This window comes from Dioscorea cayenensis, chromosome 4 (genome assembly GCF_009730915.1).
Source record: "Dioscorea cayenensis subsp. rotundata cultivar TDr96_F1 chromosome 4, TDr96_F1_v2_PseudoChromosome.rev07_lg8_w22 25.fasta, whole genome shotgun sequence".
Taxonomy (NCBI): domain Eukaryota; kingdom Viridiplantae; phylum Streptophyta; class Magnoliopsida; order Dioscoreales; family Dioscoreaceae; genus Dioscorea; species Dioscorea cayenensis.
Window position 1 is genome coordinate 18,595,821 of NC_052474.1, and position 23,463 is coordinate 18,619,283.

General features: G+C 33.9%; 1 protein-coding gene and 1 pseudogene across 1 annotated transcript; both read right to left on the minus strand.

Moving 5' to 3' along the window:
- Window positions 1-3,155: 3,155 nt before the first annotated feature.
- Window positions 3,156-5,280, minus strand: LOC120258027 (cationic peroxidase SPC4-like). The gene is made up of 3 exons (XM_039265366.1): window positions 5,003-5,280; window positions 4,679-4,873; window positions 3,156-3,928 (listed from the first exon to the last, which is right to left on the minus strand). Exons 1-3 carry the CDS (start codon window positions 5,018-5,020, stop codon window positions 3,281-3,283), a joined length of 861 nt encoding a protein of 286 aa, XP_039121300.1. The 5' UTR covers window positions 5,021-5,280; the 3' UTR covers window positions 3,156-3,280.
- Window positions 5,281-10,669: 5,389 nt separating this feature from the next.
- LOC120258740 lies at window positions 10,670-22,406 on the minus strand (annotated as a pseudogene).
- Between the last annotated feature and the right edge of the window lie 1,057 nt (window positions 22,407-23,463).

Genomic DNA, 23,463 nt, shown 5'->3' on the forward strand with positions numbered 1-23,463 from the left:
TTCATAAAATTTTTAAAATTGCTTGATTTGCTTCTAATTTTATGGGTTTTTGTAGTGATGATGGTTACGTTGGAGAAGGGAATATTTGAATGTGAAAGACATTGACATCGGATACAATCATTAGATTAAAGTTTTCTTTTCAAAGGTTTGCTAACAATATTGATTCTTGTGTTTTTTTATTAATTTATGTATTTTTTTAATTATCATTATTTTTATAATGGAATTATTGTTATAGTTTCTATAGTTGTTTTGATTAGCACTTTAAATTGTTAAAGTTTGTCATTAATCAATTAATTTTTTTGTTATGACTATCTATTGTGCTTATTATTAATTTTTGGATGCATATTAGTATATATGTATATGTATATATAATTATATTTTTGAACTTTACTTTTTGTTAATTTACTCTTCTTATAAATTAATATTTATTATTTTAAAAAAATATTTATTTCAGGTTTTTAATGAGGCAAGCTCTCCATCAACAAAAACACTCATAAGCATAAACGACACAAGAGTTGCATGAAGAATAGCTATCTATTTTGATATGATTTACTTAAGATTATAAGTTTTTTTAATGTTATTGAAATTTTTACTGAAATTGAAATTTGTTAGTCCATAAGGTTAACTATAAATTATGATAATTGTGTTATTTTTCTTTTTGCAATAATAATATTGATTTAATATTATTTATGATATATTATCAAAAATTAAATTTTTGATAATTTATATAATTTATTAAAAAGTATTCACTAAAATATGTCACAAATTACAAATACATCATAAAAACATGATTGATTGTGACATTATAAAAATATTACAAATTATATAATATTCAATTAATTGTGACATTACAAAAAAAATTAATTTATGGTATATTTTTTTTAACAATCATGCATGTCACAAAGTATTAATTTTGTTGTGACATCTATATTTTTGTCATCTTAATTAAATGATCAATGTATTTAATGACGAAAATATTTTTCATTAGTGACGCATTTTCATTATCCGAAAAGACTTTTCGTCACTAAATATCATATTTTTAACAATATATAGTGACATTTCTATTTAAAAGAGTATGAAATATTTTTGTTATTTATTATTTGAAAAATCAATGGAATCGTCACAAATGATAAAACTTTTACCTCATATTTAGTGATAATTCATAACGTTTTTAGACAGTTTGGCACAGACATTTAGTGATAAAAATGCATGTCATTAATGATTATAAAATAGGTAAAATATGATAATTTTTGTCACATAAAAGGTATTATTATGTGTCGAACATGTAAATCGTCACATTAACTCGCTTTAATGACGGAAAGAAAGGCGACAAAATATGGAATGTGCAACAAAGCATCACAAAATATTTTTAGTGACAAAAATATATTATTTTATGACATTATCGCATATGTCAATAATCGACAAATTTGTTGTAGTGATTGTATTCAACTGTAAAGCATTTATAGTTTAATTCTAAGGTTAAATGTAATTTTTGTGATATCCCATTTATGACAATGATTATGAGGAGGATTTTAAGGAAAAAGAGGAACTAAATAGCCTCACATGAGAATGCAATAAGTTTTTATAATACAAAATTATGAAATCTGGTATAAAATAAACTGTAAAACACATATGATTCCATTTTCTTCTTGGTGCGTATACTGCTGAGTTATCCTTTTTTTTATTTGTGTATGTACATATATATTACATGTATAATAAAAAAATCGATATTTCATTCCCCCTTCTTTTAACTCAAATATCAACAATTTGAATATGCGGCTTGCTCATAATTTTCAATATATATATATATATATATAATTTAATGTTGAATATGTGATGTGTTTTTTTAGTGTAACATAAAATAACCAACTTTTTTAATTTATTGATATATATATATATATATAGAAAATATTTATTTAAAAAAAACCTAAGATTGAATTGCAAAACTCACGCCAAGTTCAAAGTACAAATACTTATTAAGCTTCACGCAATGAATTATTGAGCTTCCTCTCCTCGACTCTTGTACATAGGGGTGAGCAAAAAAATTTGGATCCGATGATCCGATCCGATATCCGGTTTTTTTTACCCGAATTTTTTGGGTACCAGATCCGAAAAAGACTGTCGGGTACCCGGTCTGAGTTTTTAAGGTGAAAACCGGATCGGATACGGATCGGGAGAAATTAAGAACCGGGTATCCAAATCCGATCCGGTTTTTAATATATTCATTTATAGATATAATTATATATATAGATAGATAATTAGATATATAATAAATTTAAATTTTATATGGTCTAGAAAAAGTAAAAAAGAAAAAAAAATCCAAATCCCTTATTTAAACCCTTTAAGATCATAAAATTTAAATTCATTATATATATATATTAATAAATTTAAAATTTTACAAGGGTGTAAGTAGAAAAAAAATTAAAATCCCTAGTTTAAATACTTAAAGAGTTACTTATATAGTTATATTATATATATACATATTAATAAATTTAAACTCTTCTAGAGTTAAAAGTAAAAGGGAAAAAAATTCCAAATCTTTATGTTTAAGATTAGTAAAACTCTTTATTATTTTTTTGACTTTTTTTGTGGGGAGAATAATGTAAGGTTTTTAATTACATTTATAAGTTACAGTTTACTCATATTTGTTTTTATGAATGTTGATGTTGTTATATAAAAAATTCATAGAGTAGATGAAACTTAAATTTGGATCCGGATGTCCGATATCCGATCCCGGTTTCATCGAGTGCCCGATTTTTTTAGTACCCGATTTAAAGCTCGGGATCGACAGGTGAAAGCTTTTGTCGATCCGAAAAACCGGGTACCCGATCCGGTTTTCAGGTTCGGGTCAGGTACCCGGTTTTGCTCACCCCTACTTGTACATATCTCTGACATATAATCACATCTCATTAAAAACAAAAAAAAAAAAAACAAAAACTAACATAAATTACACTAAAAGCAACAATTCCTTCTTTCACCAAATCTAATGTTATAATTTTTGGGAAAAAAAAAGCCTGTGAATTTCTTTGTGAATGATGAATCACAAGAGCCAAATGATAGATTCATCAAGCATGCATACATATTACATACAACTCAAGGTGAGAAATGCTGAAGCATTGATAGCCATTAGCATATAAGAAAAGATCACACTAGTCACACCAACACAATTTATTCCAATACCCAAACTCAACCAACCACAAGTTCTCAACAACAAACTTTACTCAAAACTCAAAAACACTAAACCAAACCAAAAGAAGACAAAAACACCACCAAAACCAAATTACTCAAAAGCCAAGCTCTGAACCACTTCATCATCAACAAGAGACCAAATCCCTTCTTCATCATCATCATCACCACCATCAACCTTCCGGCCATTCCTCACCGAACAATTATCCCTAATCTCACCTTGCTTCCCAGTCAACACACTCAACTGCCCCATCTTCACCATCGACGCCGCAAACCTCTCAAAAAACAACCTTTCATCACCCGCAAACCTCTTCACAATCTCTCTCGTCCTCGCATCACTGTACAAATCTTGATCCGATGTGAAAAGCCCCTGCCGGTTCACCAGATCAACATAGTAATTGTTATCGAATGCGTTCGGCGAACGGAGATCGAGCACGGTGGTGTTGGAGGAGGTGGAGGTGGGGCAAGTTGAGTAGAGGTTTTTGGCGAAGGATTGATCCATGGTGGAGTCGCGGGATGGGTAGAGGCGGTTGGAGAAGGAGGAGCAGTGGCCGATGCCGATAGTGTGGCCGCCGGAGAGAGCGACGAGGTCGTCGGCGTTGAGGTTGAGTTTGGAGAGGGCGTTGAGGAGGACGCTGACGTTTGAGGTTGGGGCCGGGAGAGAGGCCAAGGTGGCTTCTCGGGTTGCGAAACTTAGCCCATCGCGGCGGCCCAATGGCACTTTGTAATCAGGCCCACCAGACTGTCAAATAATAAACAACACCATTTACTTAGTTTAGTATTTATTATATACATGTGTATATAATTTATTATTATTATTATTATTTTTTTTTTCAAATTAACATATTAATCAAAAGCTGAGAATAAATATTTGGCCGTGTGCGCTAACATGAAATTTAGATTACAATCCCATATATATATATATATCCAATTAGTTTAAAAATTGGACAATAATTATCCGAATAAAAAAATAATATTATATGATATTTTTAATTGTTTTTTTCTAGTAATGAAAACACAAATTTTACCCTTTTTATACCATTCCTTTTCGGATAAATTGATTGTTTAAAATTAAAATTAATAAAAAAAATAGTTATTTTATTAGTTATTATTGAAAAATAATAGCTTAAATTTGTCAGGTATTAATAAAAGTACATATTTTTACTTTTTTTTTTAACCTTCTATTTTAAACCTACACTAAACCATACTATACAAAACAAACCCAATAGATCCTTATAAAAAAAGATAAAAAAAAAGAAAAACAACAATAAAAAAACAAAAAGACACTGCATATATAATAAAACTAATGAATTTTTACTTGTATTATGTCATTCGGACATGCTTTAACCATGTACCTGCTTTGTTTTTTCCCGCACTTTACTTTATTTATTGTAATTAACTAAATTAAATACACTATATATCAAAAAAATATATATATATATATATATATAAATTGAAAAATAAAGCTCATGAATGAAAATGAAAAACGTACCAAGAAAACAGAATCCCGGGCAGCGAGAGCAGCAACATCAGCGCATGAGACAACTCCGCCGCATTTCTTATCAATGGCCGCGCGAAGATCGTTGATGGCCTTGAATGCCGACGGTCTTAGCGTCAGGTTCGGCGGTGCATCCTTCTCACTCGGACCACTCGCCGATCCATCCAACAGCACCGAACCATCACATCCCTGCAAACAAACACATACACATATTAATTATCATCAAATATATATATATATAGTTTAATTATGTGATTTGATGATGATGATTTTATTGAATGATAAAAAAATAATTTTTTAAAAAAAAGATGAAATTACCTGAACAGAAACAGTCATGGAAGTGGACACGGAGAAGACCAGCAGCAAGGCCAATGTCCTTCTTGAAAGCTTTCTTTAGGTTGTTTTCTGATAATGGATTCAAGTTTGGGGCATTTGGAATCATAGAAAGTGAAAGAGAGGCCTTGAGTGATTGGAGGTGGGGCTTGGGATTGTGTGAGTGAAACTGATGAAGAGAAGAAGAAGAAGAAGAGGATGAATAGAGATAGGGTATTGGTGGAGGAAGCCATTGGTGCTCTTTGCTGGGTTTTTATCTTTTTAGTTTATGGTTATTTATAGCTGTTTTTGGGTACATGATGGTGATGAAAATTCAAAGGTTCTGGTCACTATGCTTTTTTACTTTAGCTTTTTGTTATTTATATATGTTGTGTTTTTACTGATTAGGGTTTGGGTAGTAGGTACGAAAATTTATCAGTGCTTAGATTCATAGAACATATAGAAAGCCAATCAAAGGAATAATAGGTCACGTATTGTCTTTTTATAAATATAAGCAGATCTAGAGCAGATCATAAGGGCTCGAATAAAAAGTGTATATCTGATTATAAAAATAATAGAGCGAAATGTATTTTTTATAAAAATATAAAGCAGATCTAAAACGATCTTAAAAGCTGAGATGTAAAAAAATATATCTGATATAAAAATAATATAAAAATTCTAAATAAATAGTAGTATAAAGCGATTATAGAAAGCAGTGATTACTTTCGGGAGGGATTTGAACTCGAGATCTCTTTTTATCTTGATTAATACATATCGTTGAGTATCCAATAGTTGATTTGAGAAATAAAATTTAAAAAGTAACTTTTTCTTTAAATCCTCGTTATAGAACCGGTCTAAAAAAATAACATAGAAGGATTTTTTTAATTAATTAATACTTTAATTTATTTATATTTTTTTAATTTAAGTGAGTTGAGAATTAAATTCGGTCCTCTAACAAAAAAATATGAATACCAATAAATTTTTGAAATTATTGATGAAAATGATATTTTTTTAGATAAGAGTAGCAGGAAGACAAGTGACAAAAGATTTAAAAAAATATTTTTTTATTTATTGCATCTTTATTAAGCATACTGAGATTTATAATAAAAAAAACTTAGTACTAATAAATCATAAAACGGTGAAAATGATAATTTTTTAGATAAGAGAGGACTAAATATCAGAGACTAAGAGAGAATTTTTAAAAGTATTTTTATTTAATTTACTTACGAATCTCATTTTATTTCACCAAACAAACAGAAGAAACCAATCCTCACCATCTTTTCTAGGAAAGAAGAAGAAGGTGGAACTTTATAAAAAAAGCTGATGGAAAAGGCACCTCTTATTATGATTTGATATGATGGCCACCAAGGCCTAATATAATTAATTAAGTAAAAGGAAATCTTTTCTTTTCTACTTTTTACTTGTAATATTATATAGATCATTACATATTTATGCAACTATTTAATTAAACCATTATGATTGAGTTTTTTTCTTATAATTTTGAATATACTTTACTTATTCAAAAGTTAATTGGTTACTATAATACTATCTATCCACAAGTGCCCAAATTTTATCCAAAATCCCAAAGACAACAACTATATCTATCAATCACATAGACAAGAACAGGCTAAAAGCAAAATTCCAATTAATCGATACTCGAAACACATTTAAAACATCAACATCACATACACATCAAATCCAACAATTATCCACTGAATATATTTAGTATATATTAGAATATTCAATTGCAGCAATACTGAAAAAAAAAAATTGTTGGCCAAGATCTATGTATATATATATATATAGGAAGTACTGAACAATTGAATTCTAATTCAATAGTTTTAACAGTGACTCAATCATGTTAAATCCAATTTCTACTAGCATTTTAAAAAAAAATTATAAAATCCAAACAGTACGTTATCTAACTCAATTCCTGTTAGCACTTCTATAAAAAAAAATTATAAAAAAATCGAATAGCACTCAACTACTTATTTTAGAGTGTAGTATAAGTTCTTGACACTATTGTTGATAATGTTGATACACCAATTTTTTTTTCCTCTCTCTATTACTAATTTTTTTCAAATTATAGACATTGACGTATTCTTAATGTGTGTGTATATATATATAAAGGAAAGGAGTTTGCAGACATCCGCGGTGGGAATTATGCCCTATTATAGAGAGAGACAGAGTAACAGATAAATTGTGCTGTGTTTTTTTAGTCTGAATTTCTATAGATCTAGTAGAAAATAGGTTTGACAATAATCTAATAGTTCATATCAAAATACTATATATCATATTTTTTTACTATATTATTATTTATAAACACAGTAATATTATTTACTAAAATTTGTTGATTGTTGAATTTTAATCCAACTGCGTTGTCAATATTCATAGGTTTTTAATGTATATGTTTGTACTTAATAATAGGAAAATTGATGAAGATGATGAATGATATTGAGGAGGTTTTTTTTTTTTTTTACTAGGATTAGTCATAGCCGCCCACGTGGTCAGACCACGGCACGGTTAATAAACAAAACCAAGCATATCCAAAGCACTAGTGGGTTGGTGAATTTTTGCAAAAAGCCAGGTGGCCAGACCAAAAACACTAACAAGAAGAGCTGAACTTGTTCTAGACTCTAGAGGCGCTTGGTTGGTCGTCATCGTCTAGAAAGACTGCTTGTCATTTATGACATCGCTCAACAACTCTCACTCGCAAAGCACGTGATTATGATGACTCTTTGTTCATATACGAACACTTCATAAATAATAACCGTTGAATACACTATTTGATTTCCTTTAACTAGTTTGGTTAGAAAGATCTTTTAGTTTTTTAAATCAGTAAAAGTAAATCCTAACTCTAATCAATGTTGGGTTTTTTTTTACAAGATGGTTAGATTTGGCCTGGATATTGACTGATCAAAGCTTGAAAACTAAACGATGAGTTTCAACTTTGGATCAAAATAACGAGTTGAATCGATGATCAATAATAAAATTTTAAAAATATATTATAATAATTAATAATAATAAAAAATAATATAATGTATATTTTAATAATTAAAAACACAATTAATTAAATATGATATTTAAAAATTTAATTTTATATATTTTTCATGATTTTGAAAATATCTTAAAAACAATTAAATTTAATATTTAAAATTTTAATTTATATAGTACCGTTGATTTCTAAAAAATATAAAATATTAAAAACCTAATAATTTTCTAGAGACTTTAAAATGACGTGCACACGTACACCTCGCACTCACTATGGTGTCTTTCTTTCATATCTTGTAACTTTTCTTGGATTAATACTAGTTCTCAAGGGCTTTTTACTATGACCAGCTTCAGCATCATCAGATTGCCCTATGTCTCTTATCTTTTTCCTCATTTTCATCACCATTGCCATCCTTGTTGTCACCATCACTCCCTTGCATTAGCTTCTTCAATTTAACATATTTACTATTGTTATTTATGGCCTCATCTCTCTCATCATCACCCTCTGAATTGTATTCAATAAATGACACATCCACTAGCCTTTCTTTTATCATCTTTATTTTACTTCAATATCACCCTAATTGTCTTGCCTCACAACCAATTGCTCAGCATTTTCAGAATCAGAGAGCAAACCTTGTGTCAAGGTCTTCCCATGCTCAACATCTGTTGTCCACTTGCTTCTTAATTGGTTAGCTAACCCTAGGCATCATCACATATATGATCTGTAATGTCCCCCTATCAATCTAGTAAAACAATTCTTCTACCTTATTTAGATCACAACCTAACTCTTTAGATCTCCTAATAAATTCATCATTGGTCCACTTTCCCGAAAACATATTTCACTTCTCCATCCCTTACTAATGATTATCTATCATAATATTTAATAATTATTAAAATATTCTGCAACTGCTCATGTGAAGATTTATTTTTCAACAATGACCCCACCTATCTTTGGTTGGTAGAAAGATTATATGAGTTAATCTAAATCTTAAGCTCCTTAATCTCTCCCTCTTTCTCTTATAAATATAGATGCAAAATGCATCTCTTAGTGTACCAATACAACAAAGAAGAGTGGGAGTGAGAGAGAAAGTGAAGGAAATAGTGAAAAGAAAACAAAATTAGAGGATTTGTGTTGCTTCTATTACAGGAGAGAATAAATTGTTGTTCTCCTTATTAATAGAAAGCTTATAACTCCTATTCTTCACTATAGTAAAATTCTTCTATCTTACCTGTGATTTTTACCTTAATTTATTTTGTGGGTTTTTCATATAATATCTTTGTGTCATTTAATTTTAGCATTATTTCTATTATTTGCTACAGTTCTGCTATATTCGGTTCTATATTTCATAATAATAATGTGCTAATTATAAGTGGCTATGTTGTGCTACATAGCCAAAAATAAATAAATAAATAAAACAAAGAATAACTAATTAGGCTACCAGAAAGAAATTTTTTGTACTGCTAGTGATTGGCTATATATATTAAAATGCACTCATTAGGACAAGGAAGCTTAGGCTTTGCAAATATATATATATATATGATTACCACTTGTTATGCTTTTCTTTAAATAAAATCAAGTACATCTACACCAACAAGGCATGCCGGTTACCAATAAATTTGCATCTGCTTGGGATGAATTTGAATCGAACTAGGCTTTCATTAACCAATCATTAATTTTGGTGTTCCTTCTTCATTCATTCCCTCCGCTTCACTGATTTATTGAACTACCATCTCAGACCTAAATAGAAGTTCTTAGGGAAGGGAAAGAAAAATTATAAAGGGGGCAAATGCTTTGAGTGAAATCCAAAGCTCTAGCAGGGCAACAATTCCGGTTCCCACTACTTACTAAAAAAAAAGCAGAAAAATAACAAAGAGACAAAGCTCTTCATGTACTACTATGATGGCCACAAATCTAATCACTACCAACACATCCCACAAATAATGCTACCCATTTCATACTCCACATCACTAAACCTATCACACAACTTCAATGAAATCAAATACAAAGCAACGATAACAACATAACGATTAGATTTGTGACAAAGAACACCAACGAACTCCAATTCGTGTAAGTGATTGAGAGTGGCGGGCGATAAGAAGGGTAATGGGCCTAGTGACTGGACGAGAGGCCGACAGCAGTGATAGGTTGATCTCATTCTCCCAGGTTGATTGTAATAGCTACAAGGTGGCAAAAGTCGATTGTAATCAAGGGTTATGTCCCAGTCTATTTGGTAAAGATTATGAACAAAAAACTAAATAGAGTATTCTACCAATAATAAATAATTATATTAAAGACAACGGTTAACCAATCGATTCGGAATTCAACTGGTTTGACTGCCAGTTCAACATATATATTAAAAAAATTAGATAAATTATTATTTATTGGACGAAGAACATATATAAATATATAAATTAAGTATCATGAAATGCAAGATGGCATTTGGGCGTCCGAACAACGGCCACGTATCTTGTTCGTTTCAAGCACTCAGCACTCTCCAACGCGTCTCTCCCGCACAAAAAGAAAAATCATCAATAACCGTTGTTCTTCAAAGAAAAAGCCCTAGACAATGGTGATGGCCAGCCCAAGTTCGCCGGGGCTTGCTTTGCCGTAGCTAGAGGATCGGGAAGAAACTGGCCGTCACTGGACCTGTGGTGACAATAATGCCACTTGTTGTCCCTCTGCTACTCGCCCTCTCCACCGTTGGCCTTGTGTGTGCCGTCCCTGTGTATATCTACTTGACAGCCTTTGCTGCAACCGAGGGCCATTACATCACTGGTGCCAAACTCTTCCAATGAAGAACTAGTGTGAAGTGAAGCAAGGATTGAGCCTTTGGATATGGGGTATGCGTTCATAGTTAAGTAAAAAGGTAGAACGGATGATGATGATGATGATGATGATGTGAGAGGTGGAAGAGAAGAGAGGTTATTGGGGGATGTGAAACGTGAATCTCTGGTTAAAATCCAGTCAGTCTGGTCGAACCAGTTTACCGGTTCCCGGTCTAAAACTCGTTCATGACTGGTTCAATACCGACCGGTTCAAGCTATATAAGTGAACCGGGCTGATGATCAGTTCATAATTGAACCACTGGTTCAGTCAGGTTTTTAAAACCTTAAGGCATACACAAGTATGTATATATTTATATATATAAAAAATTTATGAAAATGGTAAGAGACTTGATGGATCCATGCCCAAAGTTACCATAAAAGGCTTGTGAATCAAACTGAAACTGAGAAAGGTCTCCAAGTGAAACCCAAGCATAAGCACATCGGTCTCTGATCTTGTGTATCACTGAAGATGCCAGTTCAACTGCTGGTCTAATCGCTGCTAATTCCCTTTCAAATGGTGCTCGGTCCTTTAATGCAAGCTGATCCAAGCCAGCAACCATAATACAATTAACAATGTTTTGTTTTCCCAAGTTTGTAATAAATGAGTGAAAAATTAGTTACCTTCTCAAGGAACTGCTTAGAATCCAGAATGTAGCAGAAATAGGAAAATTGTTTGTATAGATCAGCTTCAGTGTACTGTTGGATGGGTGAAACAAGCCAATATCCTTTTAGTTTAGACTCTTATGTCAAAAGCATGCAATCTAATATTTAATGAATAAAAGCGTGGGTGGTTTAGAAAAGAACCTGTCTAATGAGATGGCCGTTGCAGCGAGGGTAGTTTGGGCAAACAGTCCCTCTTTCTGCATCACCTATTACACGTAAATTTATACCGCGAGTGGTGTACTTGCACAGTTCATCATCACACTGTTACATGAGCAGAAGCATTATAACTCATGCAAGATTATGGAAAAATAAGTATTGGGCGTAACTAAAGTAAGTACTCACTATCATTAAGCCTTTATAATACAAGGATGTGAAACCATCAGCTTGCCTTTTGACCTACAACAATAGAGAATGGTAAATTTCAGGTTCAAGGGATGTAGAGATGATATCTCTGTGCTAGAGATGATATGGTCTTAGTAACAAGCAGCGAAACTCTTCACCTGGTTGGCAATCATGGCAGGAGATAATCTACAATTATCACCCGCGCATCTCGGGCAACGCATTGTTCGCCAGAAGTTCAGCGGCTCATTTTCTGATTGTGCCTCTGATTGGTTTCTATTGTTTGAAGTAGATAGTAAACTGGATACTGGGGGGGCAGTCAAAAGAGCTTGAGCAACTGGGGCATGATAACCTAAGAGGCACACACCCAGAATACCTACATATTTAATAAAACTAATTAAAGTGGAGTTCAAGACATATTCATATGCAGTCTGACTCTAAGACTAATCCCCCTATTTTTTCCCCGTGGATTTACCTCTCACCATCATCCAACACAGAAAGCAATGCGGCAGGACCTTCGCCAGCAGATTCAGAAGCATTGTAATCGTACTTCAGCATCAAAACCAGAATGTCAGTAAACCAAAGGCAAAATAGAGAAAATAAATGTAGTTCATTGTTCAAGTTTACCTTGGATGAATCTAGCCCAAGACAATCAGCTAAACGTGCTGGGCTAGTGCCTTGAATGGAAGCACATAAACGTGATACCACAGGATGAATCTGCGACATACCAACATTTGATCAATAAAAGTAAATAGAGGCTGTTAAGTAAAAATTTGTTCACACGAGAGAAACCTGCTGTGATAAGTAATAGTTGATGTCAATTATCCAATTGCTACCATCTCTTTTTAATTCATCAGGATGTCTAGCCCTTTTGAGCTATCCCAGTGGAGGAACCAGAATTCGTTTCCTGACCAACAAAAATAGTAAAAAGAGGCCTAAGAATAGAAAAATGCCTCACAGCAGCAAATAATTTTTCTTATACGGTAAGAAGGTTGATTGATCATCCCCAGTTAGTCAAGTTATCAAATTTTTATGCTGGAATCGTGACACCAAGATTTGTGAAGACAAATACCTGCTGACAGCAGATAACATAAGGAACTGTATCACCAGCAGAGCCACCAGGATAACCATTTTGCTTTAATCTAAGGGCGACCTAACAAACAGTTAAAAGCATGAAAGTTGGTAAATGTGGATAAATCGAAGGGTGTGTCCCCCAGAAGTTATTTGCTTGGCGAGAGATGTAGGACCTGAACATGAGGTTGGTTTTTTGCATCGGGATAGTCCTCTGGTGGTTTTGTTAATGTCTTCCAGATAACATATTTTTCAAGCTCTATTTCACCATTTCTCATCTGTTCTTGTACCTGAAGGGCATAAGAAAGTACCCCAATCATGACAATGCTGGCAATGGTTTAGATGTGTATATCAAATTCCGAATGGGAATAAACATAATCACTAATCATAAAAAAATTTTTACATACACTCAAAAAGCCAAAACAGCAGAAAAAGATTTTTTGTGTTGCCTATGGAACAATACAGAAATAACAAATACAAGAAGATCCAATGTTATTCTTGTATAAATTTGATGAAATATTACCTTCATAAGAGAACTATGAATCGACTCAACAACATCTTCACAGGACCTGCATAATAAGAAGAAAAGTATACAAAATAAATATCAATAGTACTAACAAAGATAATTACATGCTGGATATTCTCAGCTGGCATAGCCATAGCACTTGCCAGAAAAGCCATAGCCCTAGCCAGAAAAGTGATCTGCATATATACCTTTCAGATAATATCTGATTGAGGCAAAAGTTTCCCATGTCTCTTGATAGGTCACTCCAGTCTCGTCGAACCATATCAACACCCTTGCGTTCTATAACCTGCTTTATGTTTGATATACTCAGACAAATAAAAGAACAATCCTCTAAAATGATACACAATGAATATTATAACTCCAACCTCATAGGGAACCCCATTCTTAAATTGAACTTTCACAGCAGCATATTTCTTCTTCTTGAGAAGAAGCATTCTCTTATACACACCATCAAGGTCAATCTCCAAGCAACCATATTTCTTGTTGACCTGGATGAAAAACAGATTTACTTAACATGTTCAAGTTCTGAAATGTGAATCATGCATTGAAAAAGCACAACATAATGTTGTATGACAAAAAAGTATTATAGTCATTCATTTTCCATTCATGAAACATTAAAAGCAAAGAGTCTAATAAGGCTCACCTCTTGAATGACTTTCGCGGCAATTGTCTTGGCTTTGTTTATGTCATCTAGTCCAGTGTAGATCATAATAGAGTCCGTATCCCCATAAATTACCTGTGTGGCAACCAATAAATGCCCAAGCTAGTTAGACAGATGAGCTGTATATAAAACTTTAAATATGTAGGTTTTACAGGCCCTTGATGTACAACTATTCCATGCTCTTAAGAAGTGTACTAGCAAACAAGCATAAGCATTTAGCGATGTATATAGTTACTTCACACTCAGCATGCAATCTCCCTCATTTGCACCCATGACGAAGAAAAAAAAGCTACTGGGTTTTGACAAACAATAAACACACATCAGATGATACCTAAAGCACAAGGAAACACAGATTCATGAGGCTGAAAATGCAATTAGTTGTGTTTCACATGGAATGAAAATAGGCTAAACAAACTAAATGATCAGCATATATCGTAAAATAGAGTATACAACCAAAAATTTATATAGTTCATCTATAGTCTCATGGCAATTTTTTTATGCAAAGATTTTTATTTAGTTTTCAAATTCCAAACATCAAAATTAACTGACCATCTCCACATGCAAAGGTCATCTACTGTAGACATCACAAGTGATTCAAGCAATATTGTTATTGATTAACAGCAGTGCAATGCCCCATATTAATAGTATAGTCAACAAGCCATGTGCACCACACGAGATGCCATATGATGAAATGCCATTGTACATAAATTTTCCAGGATCATCAATCTCGGGGGGCAAAGGATACCTCCAAGTTCAAGTGGTTTTGAACTACATCCACAGTACTTTGCAGGATCTCTCTTCCCTGCAAAATACACACACAACAATCAACATTTACCTTGAATTATCGTTCTACCTAATATTTTTGTGTAATGTTTACATATAGTAATGCTCTTACTTTAAGGGTTATGAGCTCTGCAAGTGGTTTCGCATAAAATCTTGAATTTGAAAAGCCCAAGCAACCATACATGCTGGAACAAGTTGGTCAAACAAAGCCCAGAATTCAGATAAAATAGAGAAGAAAAAATTAGAGGCATTGAGGAACCATAAGTATAGGTCTAAACCTGTTTGCTGTAAGCTTTAAAGCTTGTTGCTGAATATCAAGTTGTTGTGCTTTAAGCCCAGAAGCATTCCTGAGCCATGACTTGACCATTTTTCTTCTTTCAACCAACTTTTTTAACAACTGAAGGATCAATTGTGTTAGATGATATTACAAACCAAATCATGAAAGCGTTCTTTACAGCAAGTTAGACAAATCTCCACAATTTTAAAATCATCTATAAGTAAAGCCTTCAATTGCAGCTTTAAGTGTTTATTCCAACACTTATTAGTGCATCATCGATGCAGTCATGTAAAAAGATTTTGATTTATCTAAGAATCAGTGTCTATTGATCAGTAGTGAAGTAAAACTTGCAATAACTTTATCAAAAAACCACCCAATTATAGTAATTGAGCCCTCCAACTTCAATTGGGATGGTGCAATGCAGTTTCAATCAATCTCAATCAAATGCAAGGAAGATGGATTTAGTTTCCAACAATGATTTGAATAAGAAAAATCATCCAGGTCTTCCAAAAAACAGGAACCTCTAAAATGAAGTTTACTAAAGATAATACCTCGGGTAGAACCCCGACAGGTATTAAAGATGGCAGATTGGTGGCCACACCGTCAGGAGAACGCTCAACTGTAGTAAAGCAAATGTTGAATTCCTGGCAAATGTTCCAAGATATCATAGTCAGAGGTTGCATTCATAAAAGCTATAACTGGGAAAGAATATAGTATGTAAAGCCAAGAGCAAGAAATATATTATGAAACAGTGGTAGACAACTCAGTCATGAAGAAGATAAATTACCTGAATGATAGAAGGGTACAGGCTGTTGAAGTCTAAAAGCAATACATATTTGTCATGTAAACCCTTTTTTGGTTCCAATACCAACCCACCAGAGTAAGCAGGACCTTTTTTTCCTTTTCCTTGCTCAATATCTCCATCCTCTAGGGGAATAGTATCAACATTTAAATTGTCATTATCATCACCCTCTGTTCCAGCACTAATTCTGCGTTTTGTTGTATGCATCTCTTTACTTCGGCCAGAATTCTTATCCGGGACCATGTACTTTTTTGCATGAAAAGAGTGCAACAAAAGGTACTCAACCCTTTGTGCTCTAGCACCCTTTAGAACAAAAGCGGGAGTACAATTACATTTTTCTGCAAAAGCTACACGAAGAGATCAAGCTCAAAGTAAGTATATGATTTACCTGAGAGTTTTCCCCAAAGGTTGCCACTAATATTGGTAAGCTGCCGGGTGAGGGAAGAACACTCAGATGAAACATAAGTTCAAGAGACAGCCGGGCATCATTCAGTCCATAGTCAACCTAGTCCATTTATTGATATCATCATTCAGCTAAATTTGCAAAGAAAAAATTGGTCTTTTCGAAGGCAAGCAGAATGTACAAGTTCCAATTTTAGTAAGGTTGAAAGATAGACGAAATCTCATGTCATGTATCACATACTAGTTCAAGAAGGGTGCTTGACATTTGGAACATAGCTGGAATATCATGAGGAGCAATCTCTTTCCTCTCTTTTTTCAGCTGTGTCTTTGCAAGTTGTGTCAAAGAATAGCTCACCTAGAATTAGTAACAGGGTATTAGAACATGATGCCTTGAGAATATCAAGTCCTGAAAGCATACAAGAAATCTTTTAGACCAAAAGCTAGCATACCTCCCTTAACAAATCCCGTGAGCACACATAGGTATCACATAAGAGCCGACCTGCAATGCAAGACATGATACCTGGACTTGCCCCAGATCCATAAAGGGAATTTCCTTTGGTGAGTTTGGGCATAACAGAGCGCTTCAAACGACCAATCTTAGACCACATAGCACTGGGCACCTTGCAAAACTGCAATAACAAATATGACAATGTATTTTATCAGCTAGATCAACCAATAAAAAAATAATAATACAAGTCATGAATAGACCTTATCTATAGGGCATTAAGCTAAAATGAATGAATGATAGCATTAGTAGCAAAATCTTGGATGCAACGAAATGTCTTAAAGTGAAACACAATATCAGTCAAGAATAAAAACAAAAGCATGAGACAAACCTGTGCTCGGTGTAGAAGTAAATCAAGATCAAAACCAGAAATGTTGTGCCCAACAAGAACATCACAATCCAATTTAGTGCAACTCAATCATCAAAGCGATTTAACAAGGCCCTTTCACTGCAGAAGATAGATCACCAATTTCAATGAACGCAAGCCATTGGAACAGATATTCTGATGTTAAAAACATAGGTAACAATATTGATTGTTTAATACAATATACGCCAGTATCGTGCCTGCTTTCCAGTGCCAGCACATTAGACCCAGCATTTGAATTTCGACTAGCAGCTTCTTTTGCAAGGCCCACTGGAAAAATGCCTCCTCCAAGCTTGCGGACAACAGTAAAACTGCTGAGCATGCCCGGTCTCTCTAATTCCTTAGCTGAAATTGGGCTATCAATCTGCATTTTGCATAAGCATATTAATTAATTAAACAAGAATATTAGAGGAGCATCACTGCACCAAATATAAACCCAAGCTTATACATTCCTCACTCAATTATCCATATGAAGCAAAACAATCATAAACAAGAAGTTACTCCCTCCATTTCTATTTATTAGTCGTGGTTAACCGAATCTCACGTACCAAGAAACTTAGTTATTTCACAAAATTTTAATAAAATTAGATATCTTTCCAAAATTATCCATAATTTGTATCTTCACATTTCTTTCATATTTAATTCCAACAAGAGAGTTGAATAGAGTGTTAAGGGTAATTTTGAAAAAAATAATCATAATAAATGCTTCTTGATGTTAAAAAATGATAGATAAAAAAAACATGAATTTGTGATAGATAAAAAGGAACGGAGGGAGTATCTTTTTATATAACTGGCAGGTTTCACTTGCTCCCACAATTCCCACAACTGGCATGCCCTCAATAGGTGCTTTTCTACTTTTACCCACAAGCTGTGGCATTTGACCAATGAGGGAGATGGCATTATTGAAATGAATAATATTGACTAATTACCAACAATAAATTTCAAACAGCATGACAAAATGGTAATAAAAAATTTTAAGAGAGGAGTAATTCTCTGAAATACCAGTCAGCCAAATAAAGAATTTCAAAAGAGCAGCAAATACCTTTGCCTTGTGACAACAGATAATGGAAGCAGACACTATTTCATTTGCTGTATGCCTCTCCCCAATAATGGTTTTCAAATTTATTGCCGCAACAATTACAGGAGGTATTTCTAGAGCAGCCTTTGAAGCAGAAACACGCAAGTCCTTGGGACAATCAACCACTACTTCATATTTGCACCAGCTAACCTGATATTGGACAAAAAGCAGTGGGATTTTTACCAAAACCAATAGAGGTACATCTTTGTTGTGATAATGAGACAAAAAAGAATCCCAAAAGGATAAGCTATGTTTGTGAGCTCAGTCCAGTGATGTAGTTGAAAAAACATACCCTTTGAGAAGCTGGACAGCATGCAAATCTTGAAATCCACAGCCAAGAGGGCCCTTGGATTTTCCTTTTAATCAAAAACAATTCCAGAGCACTGTACCACAAATTTACAAGAAATTAATTCTCATGAAAAATGTAAGCCAAACACCAAACCATGTGGTGCGCCTGTTTTTCGGAATTTATTGAAAATAATACTGTTTGAGTAGCTTAAGCTCCTCAAAGAGATTCATATCATGTCAGTCAGGCCCAACATAACTGATGTGTAATAATTGTGAAGCATATACTCACTTTGCAGATGGGTGCAATCCAGTGCAAAAGAATTGCAAGCTAAATTGAGTATTAGCGGCCCAAAAACTGAGCATTGAAAAACACAAGTAAAATATATCTATATAATATTGCTCGAATCTCTTATATATACGATCTACACAAAAGCATATGCTAATTAAAATGGCCTTTAGAAAATGAGAAGTTGATATAAGGAAATATGAATATAAGATTCAAGCAAGCTTGTGCATTAGTTGATTGATCCCCTAAAGGTAACAAAACCAATAAACCATGAGTTAATTTGATAATATGCCGGCTTGCTTGGGAGTTTGTCAAAAAGAAAGATTGTGATTCATGTCCAATCTAGGTCAAGCATGCGTATCTAGTGTTACAAGATGACTAATCCTAAGTGGAGTCATTGCCAAAATCTGGCAACAATAAGTGCATTAACTGACTTTACCTGGAGTTTGTACCTAATAGTGCAAGGAAATGTTCTCCTCTCAAGTCTGTTGGAAATGGTGGATCCTGCAATCAACATACCACGTGGTGATGCACATTTCTAAGAGAATGATTTCATAAGATGCACTACAGAAGAAAAAAAAACAAGATGACCATGGTTATTCTAGACTAATATTTGGTATCTCCCACTTCGTCTATTGTTTTAGATAGAACATGGTTCGAGGACAATATCACGCAGGAGGCCGCCAGTCTCTTTGAGAAATAACATTCAGAAATTTGACTATATAAAAGCATGAACAATGACATAACATTCTGCCTGTCTAATTAAAGGGCTGAATTCAAGTGCCACAGTGACATCTCATACACAGTAGAAAAATTAGCAGCTTTTGAGCAAAGAAACCAGCAAGAATTGAAAAGTCATTTAAACCAAAGAGAAATCAATATTACTGGCTAAGCTAGAGTTCCATCATGGTTGCTAATTAGCCTACAGTGACGGATGTTGGACAGATTCTATGATGAGCAGTATGTTCTGCTACCTAGTAAGCATTTCATTTACGTAACCTTAAAGTATGACAGATCTAACAAATGTTGTGATATAAGTAACAAATTAATAAAATCTCACAAATTTATGAGGCTTCTTCTCACACATTAGTTAAAACTTAGCATACAAAAAAAGAAGGAAAGAAGGCATATGCAGATCAAATGAAATGAATGTAATCCATCACAACACAGAGAACAAAAACTATGTAAGAAACATACTATTTCTATCACTAAGAGGAGACCAATACATCTAGAATTAATCAAATACACAAGCAGCCCTTGCACAGAAACTGAAATACCTTGAATGGATAATTGATCTTGAGAACATATTGTTCGCCTCTAGGTATATCGGCACGTTCAAAAGCATAGTTTCGCTGAAATCAAACAATAATGAAAATATTGATGGCAATATAGAACCATATTGATTAAAATAACATGTGAGGAAAAAGCTCTTCCAGAAATGACATAATAACCGCAAATCTACACCCCGTGAGTCACAACCAACCTTGACTGGCATCATACTAAAATTGGATACATTGAGAGCCAGTAATCTGTTAGTTAATTCACTCTTTAATCCTGCTGCCATCTCCTGATTAAGAAAAAGATACATCAGGATGAATGATACTCACTGAAAACAGAAAAAAGTAAAAAAAAACTCAATAATCATCAGAGAATAAGCACAGATTGAGAAACACAAATTTACTTGCAAAGCTGTGTGAAAATCTGATGGTGAAGCCTTGGAATTGGCAATATTCTCCTCAAATTCCATTATCCTGCCACCTGGAAATACAGCTCCATTCGGAACAGCATAAACACATCTTTGCATATTTTTTACAACCACACAACAACTTTGATATGCATTGCCCTCCTTGACCTAATCACCATGTACATTTCCCAAGTTCAAAGTTCTTTCCACAGAAAATGTAAAATGGTTCACAAATTAATGAAGTATTTTCTATTATCGCAAACAAAAAGTATCATTATCAGTTACACAATGCATGGTATAACAAGCGAAATTTCAGATTGTTATGCATGTGTAGGCTATAAACTAACAATACATTGCTCCAGAGAGCAAAATGGGAAGAATTTAATCAATTAGATGATACAAAATTAAACTAAAAAAGTATATAATTTTGTCGTCTGTAGAGAGGCATCAGAGGCTGTATCATTAACAACTAAATGATGATGCCAATCATGAAGAAAGCTTTTCACTGCCTAATTCAAGCTAGGAATAGTTGACCAAAAGCACCAAAATTCAGCTTTAAGGGTTAAAAAGTGTAATCGAACTAGCATAGGCAACGCACCTTTCCAAACAAGTACAAGGTGCCTGCGTTAGCACCAAAAGACTCCTCGTGTGCGTCAATTATATAAAAAGGGAGTGACCCATCTGAATCTAACACTAACTCTGTCTTATCATCAATCGAAGCATTAGCAAGATTCACTCCGCCAAGACCAACAATCACATCATTGCAGGTTGCTCCGCATCCAGCAGTTGTTCTCAGCATAACATCATCTCCTTCCACCTTAATCTTTGCATTGACTGAGAACCCATTCTCACTCTTGGCAGCCTCCACTTCTATTTCTTCATTGGCATCCTTCATCTCAGTCACATTGCCCTTACTCTTTGAATCAAAATTTGGATCCATAACATCTTCTTCAGTTACTATCTCCATTGGGTCATCCTTCCCATGATCAGAAATATCATTCTCCGGCAAACTACTTTTCACAGAAACTGTTTCTAATTTAGCATCCGAAGAATCAATCGCATTCATTTGATTTGCAGGGTTCAGTGGCAACTCATTGCTGTTTTGAGCTGGTGTAAAGGAGCCTCGAGGACCAAGCATGCGTGAGATTGAGCCCCTCCGCCTCCACTCCTCACGATCCTTCTCATCTGGTGCAAACTCTGCAAGCACATCATCCACAATGCTGTCCGTCGACAAACCAGTGCCCTTAGTCCTCTCGTTCTTCTTGAAAACCGTGGAGGTGAACATTGATGACAGTCTCTGCTTCCCCATCAAAGCGGCGGCCGCCGAAAGAGATGATGGCTGAGTTTTCTTCGGTGCGGGTTCCTTCTTAGGGTTCCTCTTCTTCCGAGGCTTCTCCAATCCATCATTAGAGGTTGGATACTCCTCATCGGACGAGAAGGAGTGAGAAGGGTGAGACCAATCCTCCTCCTGGCCCTCGTCAACATATCCCAGCCCATCATCATCAACGATGAAGTCACGGGTCTCCTCCCGGCGGCGCGCCACCAGGGCAGCGTACTCCTCCTCTTCGACCGTATCGTATATCGGTTCTTCCACCTTGATCTGGTAGCCAGCGGCGGCGCCGGATGGATCCGAGCGGCGTGCTCCACCGCGGATGGCCTTGAGGCGCTCCAACGCTTCGGCCCGGGCCTTCGCCTCTGGGCCTCGGTTTCGCGTCCGTCGACCGGATGCCGTGGCCTCCTCCATCACTCTCTTCCCTGATCTCTCGATGAATGTCGGAGCTCGAACACTGAAGAAAGCTGAGCGATTTGGAAACCCTAGGATCCAATAGGGCGGGAAAATAGAGAAGGTTTCCCGCCAAAAGGCAAAATATGCGTGAGACCAGGAAGGACAAAGGGCTCACATAAAATATAATGAGTCCGCGCCATCCCTCTTTCTATGGTATGCAAGTATGACAGTGATTTGTGCAGTATTTTGTTGAACTTTTTATATAATTTGTAAAATTAGAGATAGGCTTTTCTACATAAACAATGATATTTTTATCGAATTTTTTTTTTTTTCAAATAGGTTTTCCAATAATATGGATATTAAGTTGGTATTTACGTTAGTATCCATATCATTCTTTCTATATTTTAAAAAATAAAATAATTTTTTTTTTACTATCTAAATCTTAAATTTAAACTTTTAACCGTAACTGATAATAAAAAACTCTCTCCAGGTTTGTGATTTATTGTTTAGGTTTAGGGCATAAGATTTAGGTTTAGGACTTAAGATTTAAGGTTTAGGGTTTAGTATTTATTATTTAAAGTTTAAGTTTATAGATTTTTATGTATAGGTTTTGTAATATTTAGGTTTAAGATTTTAGATATGATTTTATAATTTTTTATAATTTTTTTTAAGAATTTAAGAATTTTTAAAGTTTAAATTTGAAGGTTATATAAAAAATAATGATTTGGATTCCACGTCATTTGGGAAACCTATACGGAAATTCTATTCAATAAATATAGCATTGTTTTGTGTATGGTTGGTTAGTAACTCAGTATCTCATATATATATATATATATATATATATATATATATATGATAAAGCTATTCTTATTGAAAAAACTTTTTCTTTATTGGTATATTCTGTAAATATTTCTTGTATTAGTGCCTAGCAATTCTGTGTTTGAATGAGTTAATGTAACTGCTTTCAAGAAAATACCAAATTTGTGATATTTTTTACTGTTTATTATTTAAAAAAAAATAATCCAAAATCAACATCGTATAGAATTCTAAATTATGCACTATAAAAATGGTTTCTCAAAAGAAATGAAAGAGGTATTTGCATGTAGGCCCCTCACAATACTTGTAATTGAAAAATGCATCCCTATATATTATTATTATAGTTGTTGCTGCATATATATATATATATAATTCAAGA

Excerpts from the sequence above, each read along its gene's own strand:
- LOC120258027 (XM_039265366.1), bottom strand. Across the intron at positions 3,929-4,678 it reads CCCGGGATTCTGTTTTCTTG|TCTGGTGGGCCTGATTACAA; the intron begins GTACGTTTTTCA and ends ATTATTTGACAG.